At 45.9% G+C, this 15,071-nt stretch overlaps 1 protein-coding gene across 1 annotated transcript in view; it reads left to right on the forward strand.

Moving 5' to 3' along the window:
• Positions 1-15,071, forward strand: part of XYLT1 (xylosyltransferase 1) — a 166,118-nt gene that overhangs the window by 87,205 nt on the left and 63,842 nt on the right. Inside the window, exon 3 of the mRNA XM_079952376.1 lies at positions 11,803-12,334. Within this exon, the coding sequence (XP_079808502.1) occupies positions 11,803-12,334 (532 nt within the window). The remainder of the gene's footprint in view (positions 1-11,802; positions 12,335-15,071) is intronic.

Genomic DNA, 15,071 nt, shown 5'->3' on the forward strand with positions numbered 1-15,071 from the left:
CAAGCTGAGAAATTGCTGGCCTACAGCCCCCATCAGTCCCAACCAGGGATGGTGGGAGTTGTGCTATGAAAAGAACGTGAGAACAGAAGAGCCTGCTGGATCAGGCCAATGGCTCATGCAGTCCAGCATCCTATTCTCACAGTGGCCACCCAAATGCCCCAATGGGAAGCCCGCAAGCCGGTCTTGAACTCAACAGCGCTCTCCCTTCCTGCAGTTTCTAGCAGCTGGCATTCAGAAGCAGTGCTGCCTCCAGCCGTGGAAGCAAAGCATAGTCACTGTGGCTAGTTGATAGCTTTACCCTCCATGAACCTGTCCAGTCATCTTTTGAAGACATCCAAGTTGGTGGCCATCACTACCTCCTGAAAGATCTGGAGGGATCACACTGGCTAGGCAGAGGGCAAGCAACAGCTGGCTAGATGATCCAACCGTCTGCCTTGGTGCAAGACAGCACCCTCTGTTTAGGGAAGGAGGTATAGCTCAGTGGTAGAGTACGTGCTCTGTATCCCACATTTAATCACTACCTGGAGAGCCACTCCTAGTCAGCGTAGACAATAGCCAGCAAGGTGGACCAATGGTCTGATGGTACATAAGGCACCTTCCTAATTTCCTATCCTTTTCATAGAGCCTAAATCTCCAACTGTCTTGTGTGTAGTCATACCAGTGGTCCATCTACCCCAGCATCGTCCATTCTGGCTGGCAACGCCCAAGGTCTCAGGCAAAAACTTTTCCCGGTCCCGGTGCTTTCTATGTGATGACTTTTTTTTTTTACAACTGGAGAAGGCGAGGGCTGGAAATTCTGCCTGCCAAGTACATGATCTGCTGCAGAGCTGCATCCCCTCCCCTGGAGAAGAGGTGTGGAATCTTCCTTATTGACACTGGTAGTTCACATTAACATATATAGCAAAGCAGTCCTCTAAGGCAAGGATAGGGGCAATGATTGTTCAAGGACAATTTTAAAAAATAAAATAAAATAGGGACTTCTTGCTGGCAAATGAGGATAATCGGAGTATATGGGATCTGCTAAAAAGCTTCGCAGTTATTGCCTTATCCCTTGATCTGAGATGTCCTTGTGCATCCTGCCCTTCTGTTGACAGGGTGGGGCCTTTGAACCAAAGCACTTCGTAAGTTACAGGGACAGGAGAGGTGGCAGCATTTGCCCTGGGTGGAAGAGGGAGTGCAGAGCTACTCGTGGTGGTGTCCTTGGCCAAGGAGAGAGACGCTGGATTGCAGGATGCCTAATTATGACCATTTTCTTGCTGCTGTGTAGCTTGGCTTGTGAACGGTGTTGGCTCCATAGTGCCATCTCCTACTCATTGCTGCGGCCACTGCCCAGTCGCTTGCCCTTGTCCCTCTGGCCCCAGCCAACACCACTGCTCAGAAATGGGTGCCAAGGCAAATGGAATCTGCTTGCTCAGATGGAGAGGACAGGTGCAGGAGGAAACAACATGGGTCAGTGATCTTGTGGTGTGGGGCCTCAGTAAGTGCCCAAGAGTGCTGTCCCCTGAGCACAAGTCCCTTGGGATATCCATGGTGGTGAGAGGCAATTCCTGCCAAAATCAAGCAGCCCCAAGCATGATTCTTGCATTGCAGGGAGTTGCATAACCCTTGGGTTCCCTTCCAACGCTACAATTCTATGCTCCACTTAAGCTGCAGTGCAGACTTCTCCACCCACCATGGCCAATGGAGCCACCATCACCGCAAAAGCTGCAGCCCTGCTGCAAGCAATGGCTGGGGCAGAAGGAGAGGGCAGGCAGTTCCTGTGCCAGCCTGGAGTTGTTACAGCAGTGATTGTGTTGCCAGCACGGGATCCAAGAGATCCTGAACCAGCTTCACCTCACCCCTTGAAAGCCCCATTTTGGGGCTTTTTGCTGGCCACCACCAGCCCATGCGAAGTCCACCGAGGTCGGCAGAGGGGAACCAGCACCTCCAGTCCAGCACAAAGCAGCACATTGCTCTGCTACCCAGTGGACTACACCCAACCAACTTCTCAAAGTAGATCCATTGAAATGAATATATCCAAGTCAGTTGTGTCCATCCGTTTCAATGGGTGAACAGGACTGACTTTGGATGCCGTCCAATATCTTAAAATTGGGACGCAGAAACATTTAAAACAAAGCAGTGCAGTGCAGTAGCAAGTAGCTCTGATGGTCTCATCTACGCTTGGTTGGAAGGCAGTAAAAGCAAACATGCATCCCTTGACGACCTTCAGTTTAATAAACCTCTTTGCTGGCGCCTCCAAATCAGAATGCCCGTTCAGCAGCAAATTTAGCTTTCACATTAAGCTCTCCTTGAGACCTGTCACACAATTATTTTTAGGCCTGCTGCTTCTAAAACCAGAGCTGACGCGCCTGGCTCCGGACAGGCCTCTTAATGAAAAGAGACACGAGGAGAAACCTCAAAAGAATTCAGCAATATAGATCTCTCTGGCAATCCCAACTCAGGGAACAGCCCAGGGCTGAGTTTAGATAAAGGCTAAATTGCTGCCTGACAGTTGTGATTGGAAGAGAAAGGCCCGTGGAAAGCAGTTGCACGAGGAGGTGCGGAGTCGGGAAATGTGTCTGGAGAAACTACCGGATACAAATGCAGCTGCTCACATTAGCTTGTTAAGGGCGGAAATGGTTTCGTTTGTAAAAGACGTTGAGGGGGATGTTTGCATTAGAGAGGCATCAGAGGGGGTCTGTCTCTTCTGTAACAGCCTGCTTAGTTACTCTTTTTATTTTATGGATTGCCTTTGTATCTCACCTTTTTCTCCAGTGAGCATACATGGTTCTCCCTCTCCTCATATAATCCCCACAAAAACCCTGTGAGGTAGGTTAGGCTGAGAGTGAAGTGACTGGCGCAAGGTCACCTGGTGAGCTGCATGGTTGAGTGGCGATTTGAACCCTGTTCTCCCCAGTTCCACGCTAATTACTGGTGGACCATGTTTTGACTAAATCTGGGGTGGGGGGGGTGTCAGAGATTGTGGGTTCCCATAAGGGCCTTCCTCATATTAAGAACGAAAGAATCTCAAGTTCTGTTTTTAAATGAACCTTGGGAACTTGTGGCCCTCAAGTGATGGACACTAACTTGGATGGCTTTGAAAGAGGATGAAACAAGTTCATGGGGGATAAGGCTATCAGTGGCTACCAGGCACAATGACTATGGTCTGCATCCCTGGCAGGAGGCAGCAATGCTTCTGAATGCCAGAGGGGAGTGCTCTTGTGCTCTGATCCTTCTTCAAGGTTCCCCCTAGACACTTGGCTGGTCACTGTGAGAAGAGGATGCAGACTAATGGAGTACGAGAGGAGCAGGTCCTTGTCTTTATCAGTCTCTGGGGCTTAAGTAGATCCATCCATAATTTTGCATGTGATGAAACCATGCAGTTTCTTCACCATGCAGACCAGGCATTGTAGCTCAACCCACCTGGACAGCTTTGTTGGAAGCGTCATTTGTGGGATGAGTGGCATGATCGGTATGGACCACTGTTCATGGCAGTAATGGGGGAACCTGTTGTCTTCCAGAACTTGCTAGACTACAACCCTCATCAACCCTGACCATTGGCTATGTCGGTGGGGGCTGATGGGAATTGGAGTCCATCTGCATCAGGAGAGCCACAAGTTCTCCAGCCCTGCTGTTGGGTTAGTGGCAAAGCAGCTTAGGATACCAGTTGATTGGAGGCAAGCATTCATATGGTTGGCCACTGTGGAAAACTGTCCTGGGCTTAAGGGACCACTGATGTGCTCAGACATGGGTGATGCCAAGAAGGGAGGGAATTTGCACCTGTCTTTGCCAATGTGGCTGGGTCTCACAGAAGCTGCAATCCAAAATACCTGGAGGGCACCAGGTTGGGGAAGGCTGGACTAAAGGAAGACTGAACTTTTAAGAGTTGCAAAGAGTGAGGCAGTTTAATGGATGCCCCTAGCACACTGAATCAATTTTTGACTTTGGAATGAAATGTACTGAAAAGAGCTCTATCGATCTGTGTTGAATTAGATGTAATGAACTGGCTGGGTTTAATGAACTAGATTTACTGAATTTATTGAAATTAACATTGGTTGTACACCAGGATGTTAAAAAGTGTTGGAAGTCTTGCAATTGCTATTAGAAAACTGAATTAAAATTGAGCTCGGAATGAAATGAATTAAAAGAGCCATATGGATTTATATTGAATCAGAATTGGACAATAAATAAAATGTAGTGAGTTTATTGGAACTAGAAATAGAACTGATTAGCTGCAGTGAATCAGACTAAGGTTGCATTCCTGTGCACACTTTCCTGGGAGTAAGTCCCTTTGAACAAAGTCAGATTTACTTCTGAGTAAGCATGCATGGGATTGCACTGAAATGCTGCAATCCTTTTCCCAGTTTCCTGGGAATTCCCAGTATCCATGCAACTCAAACTTACTTTCTAAGTAGACATGCATCGGATTGTACTGTTAATTAATGTATTGGAACTAGGGAAACGACCCTATAGGATAGGATTAATGGGCTGAATATATTCATTTGGGAAGTAATTGTACATACATAACTAGTAATACATTTAGAGGCTATAAGCTGCCTTTGCTTATTTTGGAACACTGAGGAAAATAATGGCCTATTATAGTTGATGGATAAGCTGACAAGAGAAAAAGAGAGATGCGTATCTCGTAAAAATAAAAGCTTTAAAACATAAATCTTAACTGTTTCTTAGAAATCATAAACTGCAAGAGGGAAATAAAAAATATGTATATAACACTCCAATGTGTTAGAAAGTATTACTTATTTATCAAGATTTACATACTGCTTGGTTGCAATAGAACCTCAAAAAGAAAGAAAACAATAAAATTATCAGGTAAAAAAAAGCAGGTGAAAACAACTACTTAAAATGTTCAGAAATGCACAGTGGTCTGAATTCCCAGCTGGCAGGAACAAGGGCACTGTGGACAGGGCTAGCCTGTGTCTCTCTGCCCCTCTCGCCTCACATTCTCATCCACACCTGAGCAGGACTGGTGAGATGATGATGGTGGTGGTGATGATGATGATGATGATGATGATGATGATGATGATGATTTATTTGTACCCCGCCCATCTGGCTGGGTTTCCCCAGCCACTCTGGGCAGCTTCCACAAAGACCAAAAATACACTAATATCCAAAAATACACTAATATGTGGAGCATTCTGCTGTCCATCAGTTTTTTTTTCAACTTTTGAGGGTCAGCTGACATGTCTGCAGGTGGGGAGAGTTACCGTTGTGGTCGGATTCTGCTTGTGGGCTTCCCTTGGGCATCTGGTTGGCTAAGGGGAGAGAAGAATGCTGGACTAGAAAGCCCTTTTGCCTGATCCAGTAGGACCCAGTTTCTGCGAATCAAAAGCAGGTAGGGTGCTATTATCTACAGGTCCTTCTTCTGGGCTTCCCATGTGTTGACCACCTTGAGAACAGGATGCTGGGCTATGTCTGGACCACTGGCTTGATCCTGCAGTTCTTGGTCTTATGTCCCCCCCCCCATAATTAATACAGTTTTTCTCTGCAGAAGAAATAACACAAGAGTCTGATTGCAATCCTCAGTTAATGTCTGAAGCCTCTGAATTTCCAGAAACCAACAATTGTTAAAGTGCAATTTAATTTTTTTAAAAAAATTAAAAGAGGAAAGCATATGGAAAGAGCAAACTGCATTAACATCTGTTCTTTCTCCCATCTGCTGTCTTTGGCTTTGCTCTTGCCCAGATCTGTCCAACTGGCTAGATTTCCAAGGAGGCTCATTGCTTATGAGCTATTTCTTCCAATAAAGTTCATTATTTTTTCTTCATCATGACTGAAATGGAGTAAACGTCTCTCTCAAATGCGGAACAGCTTTTTGAGAGAGGTTTGTTGTTGTTTTTTCCCCTTAATGAAAAGAGCTGGATGTTGAGAGAACAGGTGGAATATGAAATGGATCTGGCTGGGTTGTGGGTTGTTGTTTTTTAAAACGTCATGCTATCCAAAACAATTGTGAGATCACCTGGATCTGTTATCTTTTGTTTATCTCAGAGTCTGTCTCCCGTTTCAAGCCTTGCGCCACCTTTCTGAAATTCAAGGTATCTGCCACATAACAAAGAATAATATTTAAAACCAATTGGCTATTACAGTTTCTTTCTTTTAAAAAGGGAGCCAGGAAGGTCATGCTAGGCAACAAGCCTATAAGTTTATATGCATTTTTCACTGATTGTTGTAAGTATTGTGGGGGAACCTCTCCTGGTGATCTGTTCATATATCAGGGCCACAGCACAAAAGGCCCTGCTCCCAATGTGACCAGTTCAACACTGAAAGGGACTGCCTAGGAGAGATGTGGGCAGGGCAGAGGAGGAAACCAATGTATGCTTAAGCTGCAAGGGTTTGATGTACATTTGCTTTCCTTATGTCTTTTGCCAACCGGCTTAGCCCAACTGAAACTGTAGCCAAAAGTGTGTGTTAGGTTCCACTATAACAAGGTCAGGGAGCTCTGTGCACTCCAGGTGTTGCTGAATTACATCTCCCCTCATCCCTGGCCTCTATCATCTACCACCCAGGCAAGGCAGAGACATTATCAGAGAGCCAGGACATATACCAGCTGGTCAAAAACACTTGGAAGAGGGTGCAAAATAAGCAAGAAGAACCCCACTGGATCAGGCCATTGGCTGTTCTAGTCCAGCATCCCATTCTCACAGTGGCCAACCAGTGGCCACAGGGAAACCCTCGAGCAGAACCCGAGTGTAAGAAGAGGAGGAGTTTGGATTTGATATCCTGTTTTATCACTACCCAAAGGAGTCTCAAAGCAGCTAACGATTTCCTTTCCCTTCCTCCTCCACAACAAACACTCTGTGAGGTGAGTGAGGCTGAGAGACTTCAGAGAAGTGTGACTGGCCCAAGGTCACCCAGCAGCTGCATGTGGAGGAGCGGAGACGCGAACCCGGTTCCCCAGATTACGAGTCTCCCGCTCTTAGCCACTACACCACACTGGCTCTCCTCTTTGTCATTTACAGCAACTGTTATTGACAAGCATTGCTTGCCTCTGCTTGTGGAGACAGAGCAGAGCCATCCTGGCCTGTAGCCATTGATAGCCTTCTCCCCCCATGATTCATCCAGTCCTCTTTTAAAGCCACCCACATTAGTGGCCATTACTGCCTCCTGTGGGAGAGAGTTTCATAGTTCAACTCTGCACTACATGAAGAAGTACTGTCCTGAATCTTCCAGCATTCAGCTTCATTGGATGCCCACAAGTTCTAGTATTGAGAGCCAATGTGGTGTAGTGGTTAAGAGCAGTGGACTCGTAATCTGGTGAACCGGGTTCGATTCCCCGCTCCTCCACATGCAGCTGCTGGGTGACCTTGGGCTAGTCACACTTCTTTGAAGTCTCTCAGCCCCACTCACCTCATAGAGTGTTTGTTGTGGGGGAGGAAGGGAAAGGAGAATGTTAGCCGCTTTGAGACTCCTTCGGGTAGTGATAAAGCGGGATATCAAATCCAAATCCAAACTCTTCTAGTATTATGAGAGAGGGGGAGAGGGAGGGAGGAGAAAAACTTTACTCTGTCCACTCTCTCCATGCCACACATAATTTTAAAAACTTCTGTCACCTTGACTTGCCTTTCCTCTAAACTAAAAAGTCCCAAACACTGCAACCTTTCCCTATAAGGCAGAGACTCCATCCCCTTCAGTGCCGGATTTACGTACAGTGGTACCTCTGGTTGTGAACGGGATCCGTTCCGGAGCCCCGTTCACAACATGAGCAGAACGCAACCCGCGTCTGTGCGTGCGTGGGTTGCGATTTGCCAATTCTGCACATGACGTCATTTAGCACATCTGCGCGAGCAGCAAAACCCGGAAGTAACCCTTTCCGGTACTTCCGGGTCGCCGCGGGACGTATCCTGAAAGAACGTAACATGAAGCAGACGTAACAAGAGTTATGACTGTATAAGCTAAACAAGCTATAGCTTAGGGCCCCACACTCTTGGGGGTGGCAAAAAAATAAAGGAAAAAACCCTTGATGTATATTTCTAAAATATAAGATAAAAAACTAATAAAATAAAACCTACGTACAGCAACATTGTTTAGTGTTGTGTAGGCTCCTGTGATGTAAGCAATTGGCCCTGCCTGCTAGCCTGCTCCCTAAAATATCACTGGTTTGCTCATTTCTATATATAGGGTGCCTACATTCTGCATGGATGGGTTGCAGGGCAACATGTGCAAATGGCTTTAGATACCTATTAGGTCCATAAATGACCATATAACATATATTCAACACAAAAAACAGCGACAATTTGTTGTTGACAAAGGACAGCTGGACATATAAAGGGCCCCATTACCTTCAGTAGCTTAGGGCCTCATCAAACCTAAATCTGGCCCTGATTCCCTTGATCATTCTGGTTGTGCTTACCTGAACCTCTTCCAACTCTACCATATGCTTTTTTGAGGTGAGGCAACCAGAACATAGTATTCCGAAAGCGCTTGCACCACAGACCCAGTGACGCGTGTTGCCTGGAAGACAAGGAAGTGTCTGAGGATGGGGGTGGCCTGGGGGGTGGTAGTCCTGAGCACTGTATTTGCCCCCCCCCAAGCATGAGGCTTCCCATCCCTCCTGCAAGGCCTAATGCACGTTGACCCTAACAGTAACGATAAGAAAAAGTCTCAGCCTGTTTATGTTGTCAAATTTTGTCCCTCTTCTTCTTGAAGGAGCTTGGGGCACTTATAGAGAGCAGAGGGTTATGGGGGGGATTTGGGGAGGGGGGCAATGTTGAGCTGAGAAATGGAACTGGGCCAAATGCCAGCTCTTGACCTTCACGGCTCAGCTTAGCCATGTTAACACATCAGCCACCTGCTTGCAGCGTTTCCGCCCCACAAATGGCATGGGAAACAGGCCTTCAGCATAAGGCAAACATCTGTTTAGAGGAGCAGAGGCTTTTAAACATCTCCAGGTTTTGTTTTTTGTTTTTAATATTTTTTTTTTAAGTTCACCTTGTTTCCCATTTTTTTCACTCGTGCTTTTTAAATCGAGCGGTTTCACTCAGCTCAGTGAAGTGTGTTAGGAACATCTGCTTTTGGAGTAACCGGGAACAGTTTAGAGAAAGCAACTGATAGCAGGCGATGAGCAGATGCTGATTCTTGAGAGCTGGAAGCCGAGAGGGAAATTAATAAGAGTCTTTCAACAGGGCTTAACCATGGAGTGCTCTCAGTCCACTTTTTATTGGCCTGGGAAACAGCCAGGTTGGAGCTCAACAGGGCACAGCCAAGGCACGTGTAGACTAGTCTCCTAAGTTCTATTAGTTTTTATCTTCATTGTTAATGGTGATGGTTTTTAATTGGTTTGTGGGTTTCAGCCACGTTTGATCTATGGTTTTGTTTGTACTGCTTGGAAATCATGCACACGTCTCTAAATTTTCTAAATCAATAAATGAAATATGGTAGGCAGGGAATGAATGGTCCCAGTAGGAACAAAGGCACCAATAAGAGTGTTGTGTTTTTTTCAAAGGCTGATCACAAGAGTGGAAGGGAGGATTTTCATTGAGATCACAACTTGGGGAGCATCCTGCGGTTCCGATAAAAATCGCCACCTTGCACCAACCGTTACATTTTCTGAAAACCTGATGTTCTTTTTTGGAGGATAAGGCTATCAATGTCCACTAGCTGAAATGGCTATTTTTTGACCTCCACTGTCAGAGGAAGTAAGCCTCTGAATGTCAGTTGTCGGAAACCAGTGGAGGGGAGAGTGCTCTTGCGCTCAGATTCTGCTTGCGGACTTACCAAGAGACATCTGGTTGGCCACTGTGAGAACAGGATCATAGAATCATAAGAGTTGGAAGGGACCCGGAGGATCATCTACTCCAATCCTCTGCAACAAAAGAATATGCAGCTGTCCCATATGGGAATTGAACCTGCAACCTTGGCATTATGAGTGCCACACTCTAACCAACTGAGCTATCAGAGACTTAGGATCTTAAAGACCTTCTTTGGAGGTCTTTAAGCAGAGGCTTGACAACCATATGTCAGGAGTGCTCTGATGGTGTTTCCTGCTTGGCAGGGGGTTGGACTCGATGGCCCTTGTGGTCTCTTCCAACTCTATGATTCTATGATGCTGGACTAGATGGGCCTGTGGCCTAATCCAGCAGGGCTCTTCCTACTTTCTTGGAAGCTATTTTTATCCACTTGTCTAGAAATGTTCCCACTAAACCAAGACTGGCCAATGTGGCTGCTGTCCAGATACAACTGGACTCCCAACTCCCATCTTCCCCCATGGTCAAGGACGATGGGTGTGGAAGTCCAGCAACAACTAGAGGATGCCTTATTGGCTACCCCTGCACTAAATCATTCAAGTTTTGCCCTTCTGTTTTCATACATGCAGGTGTGTTTTTTTGAGCAACATACGTATAATTTCTGTATATGTTATCTGTACCAAACCCATGTCATAACCGAAAAGAAATCAGGCTGAGGACATTGGCAAGGCATCATAAAACACTACTGTGTTTCTGCCTTTCCTTTCCAAAACATATGAACAACTGCGCATGCACAGCGACTAATATTAATATTAATTGTATCATTACCAAATAGATTCTGTGGTTCTCGTCCGTGGGGGGCTGGGGGGGGATCCCAGCCCCCACAAAAGGCAAGAACATCCCAATAATCTCATTAAAATGAAAGAAGCCGCCATGTTCAATTAGCATAAGTAACCCCAATTTGTAGCAATTGCTTGAGGATAAAGAAAACAGGACAACAAATCATGCAAATGAATAATGCTTAGTCTGTCACAGCAGTGGGAGTGACAGTTCAGTAGAGAAGTTCTGGGTATAATGTTAATAAGCTTTACATTTTTTACATTTGTCTTGCTCTGCTTGAATTATGTTTTCTTTTCAAAGCGATAATGACCCAAAACTACCGAGAGCAAAGAGTTTGAATGTAGGGCGGCAAACATGCAGAATGCTTCCTCTGAATTCGGCTGTGCTGAATGGCTCCGTGCCCCGGAGCGGAATTCGTTTTACTTATTATTTATATCAATCGTTCTAGGCTGCATTTTGACCCAAAGGGAGCTAAAGCAGCTCTCAATGTAAAATCCCCCCTCACCCACACAAAAAAAGCATCCTAGTCATAAAGCATCGCAACAAAAACACATTTTAAAATAATGTAGCGAACAGCAGAGTGGAACGGAACCATAAAATGGATGGAATCGAAGCCATCTCTCCAAATGGAAGACCAAACAGCAGTGGGAGCTAGTGCCCATTGGGCAGAAGGCAGGGAGACCAACAGTAGGGGGAGCCAGAGCTAATGGGAGGCAGAACCACCACCTGACTGGTTGTAAGGAAGGAAGGCAGAAGTTGGTAGGGGCCAGCCTTCCAGTGCCAGTAAGGCAAGAGTGGGTAACCCATAACCTTGTCAGAGCTAACTAATTCTAATTTGGTCCTCATCCTCTTCCCTGCTGTGTTCTACACAGTTCTAACTTCCATGCAGCTTTATATTTCAACAGGAACTTTAAAGAGTTTATATAGCTCAAGAAAATCAATTTTTTAAAAGAGATTTAAAAAAAAAACAGAATGGAAGAGACAGAAGAGAAATGATTCAGTTCCATATTCCAAGGGTGGCTAGCATGGTGCCCTCCAGATGTTCCTCAATACATTGCTACATTTCCCAGCACCCTTCACAAACAATGACTCATGTTCCCATGATTCTTTGGAAGGAGCTATTGTGCTTTAAATGTGCATTGAATATGCTTTCAAGGTCTGGTGCAGATGTAACGATGGACCAACGGTCTGATTCAGTGTCAGGCACCTTGGAGATCCACACAGGCCGGTGACCATCCCGAATTATCAGAGCAATAATCGTTTTCCCCCTTTGCTTCTGCAGGACGGCTACTTTTCCCACCGGCCGAAGGAGAAAATGCGGACGGACAGCAACAACGAAAACTCTGTCCCCAAGGACTTGGAAAATATAGACAATAGCAACTTTGCTCCCAGGACGCAGAAGCAGAAGCACCAGGTGGAGCTGGTGAAAAAGCCCCTGAGCAAGCAGAAGGAGCGTTTGCGGAGGAAGCTGGAGCAGGAGGAGAAGGTGAAAGAGAACTCGCTCCTGGGGAAAAGCTCCAATGAGGTGCTGCAGTACGGCCACCCGGCCCCAAAGACCAGCATCAATGGCAGCCAGTTGAAAGATATCCACAGGTCCCAGGCCAGGCAGCACCATCTGAAGAAGAATGGGAACAGCTCTCCTGAACTCGCCTACGAGCAGCCGCCCAAATGCGAAATCTCGGGCAAGGAGGCCATCTCTGCGCTCTCCCGAGCCAAATCCAAGCAGTGTCGGCAGGAGATTGCTGAGATGTACTGTCAGCACAAGCAGGGGAAGCTGATGCCAGAGCAAGTGACTCGTTTCTGCCCTCTGGAAGGTAAGTTGGCCCATGAGGAAAGGAGAGATGTGGCTGCCACTCCCGATTTTCAAGTAACATAATACAGGGAGCCCTAAAAATGTGCTCTCGAGTTTCAAGTGTGGGGAGGGAGTTTTGCGACTTAGGGACCGCCACAGAGAATGCCCTCTCCCCAGCCGCCACCACCTGAGCTTCAAGAGGGCATCCTCCACGGATCTTAGCCCCCGAGAGGGTCTGTAGGGAAGGAGGTGGTATTTGGGGCTCCCCCGATTTAGGGCTTTGAATGCTAATGATAGTGCACGCTAACACACTGCTCACTCTACTGCTTGGCTGCCTTCTTCATCAGCTCTACTTGCCTGCTTCAAGATGGACACTGTCGATCTTGCTTGCTAGTAATATGGGGGCAGAACTGCTGGATTCAGTCACATTTCAACCAATCCTCTCTACTCACAGAAATCAAACACATAGGCAGATGGTTAGACTAGAAAAACGTTGAGGAGAGTTCTGCTATATCAGCCCATCAGGCCTAGCATCCTTTTCTGACACTGGCTAACAAGCAACTGGTCTTCAGAAGCACAGGGCCTCTGTGGGTAGCAAACAGCCACAGCCAGCCTTATCCTCAGGACAGACAAAAGAAGGTACTTCTTCACACAGTGCATAGTTAAACTGTGGGACTTGTTGTCACCGGAGGCTGCCATGTTGGTTGGCTTTAAAACAGGTAGACAAATTGGTGGAGGTGAAGATTACTGGCGGCTGCTAGCCCTGATGGCTGTGTTCTGCCGCCATCTTCAGAGGGAGTAATGCTTCTGAGTACCAGTTGTTGAAAACACAGGAGGTGAGAATGCTGCTGCACTGGGGGTCCTGCTTCTGGGCATCCCACAGGCATCTGGTTGGCCACCTTGAAAACAAGATGCTGGACTAGAAGGGTCATTGGCCTGATGCAGCATCTTCTTGAACTGTTCTTACATTCTAATAAAGGTAAAGGTACCCCAACCATTAGTTCCAGTCGCGGACGACCCTGGGGTTGCGCGCTCATCTCGCTCTATAGGCCGAGGGAGCCGGCATTTGTCCTCAGACAGCTTCCGGGTCATGTGGCCACCAGGACTAAGCCGCTTCTGGGGAACCAGAGCAGTGCACAGAAATACATTATAATACCTCCATAAATATCTCTCATTTGCCATTGGTTGGTGGCCATTACCTCATCCTGAGGAAGGAAACGGCATATGTCAAACTACACACTGTGTGAAATGGCATTTCCTCCTTCTGTTCCTTCTCCTCAGACACAGAGTTTTGGAGCGAGTTTTGATCAGTGCATATGCCCACCTGCATTCTGTTGTCCCTGAAGAGACTGTCAATCAAATCCCAAACAATGTCTATTTTTTAAATTAAAAAAACAGCAGTTCCATAATTTTCGGCACAACATCTGTATTCTGAGCTATGAAACGTTTACACTACAGTATTAAATTCCTTGTTGAAGCAGCTGATTGATTAAAGAACAGCGTCTTCTGGAACTTGGAAGTTCACATACAAATTACTTTCTGGTGTAAAACCAATGACGCTCCCTCAAGTTTTGCATACCTGAAATTGCTTGGTGTTGTTTTTTAAGCCTATTTTCTTTTAATTACGCAGAAGGGGAAAATAGATTGCTCTGTATTTTTTCAATTAAATGGAATGAAATGCAAATGGAGAACATATTCTGTTACTCAGTATACACTTTCAACATAGCTGGAAGTTCAGGCTTCAAGCAACCATTAGTTCAGCATTTTGAACACCCATCCTAAAGCAGTTATTGCTGGGATCTTGAAAATGCACAATTGTGATACTTAATAACCTCTAAAGGGATGTGACTGTCATTTAAAGGTCCCTGTGCAACAGGCCTGCTTGTTGGTTAATAACATGTTTCTGCTGCCCAGAAAAGAAAAAAAAGTGCGTAGCCCATTTTGAGCTTGCTTCACTTCCATTTTGAACAACATGGAAATAAGGGACAAGGTAAGGCAGGGCAGGGCTGCGTTTTGCTGCCCAATCCCTGGCATTTGCAAACTCTCCCCTTGACACCCACTGGGACATCAATCTTGGTTTCAAATTCTGGAGACACTTGCAGTTGCTTATGCTGCACTCACAGATACCAGGAAAGGCAGATGCAAAATCAGGGGTGAGACTACTTGATCTAGGCCACATACACACCATACATTTAAAACACTATGATACCACTTATTATTATTGTTATTGTTATTACAGTGGTACCTCTGGTTACATACTTTATTCGTTCCGGAGGTCCATTCTTAACCTGAAATTGTTCTTAACCTGAAGCACCACTTTAGCTAATGGGGCCTCCCACTGCCACCGGAGCATGATTTCTGTTCTCATCTGAAGCAAAGTTCTTAACCTGAGGTACTATTTCTGGGTTAGCAGAGTCTGTAACCTAAAGCGTATGTAACCTGAAGCGTATGTAACCCGAGGTACTACTGTAGCTTCCAGCAAAGATACTACTAATACTAATACTAATACTGTACTAATACTAATAATACCAAACATTAAAAGCTTCCAGAAATAATACCAAACATTAAAAGCTTCCAGAAACTAGGATAACATTAAAAGCTTCCCCAAACTATGATACCACTTAAACAAGACTTCTGGGAGCTGTAGTTTGTTAAGAGTGCTGAGTTGTTAGGAAACCCTCTGTTCTGCTCTCAGAACTACAATTCCCAGAGTTCCCTGTGGAGAGGGCTTGATTGTTAAGCCACTCTGAGAATCGTAA

This window comes from Podarcis cretensis, assembly GCF_951804945.1.
Source record: "Podarcis cretensis genome assembly, chromosome: 14".
Classification (NCBI taxonomy): Eukaryota; Metazoa; Chordata; class Lepidosauria; order Squamata; family Lacertidae; genus Podarcis; species Podarcis cretensis.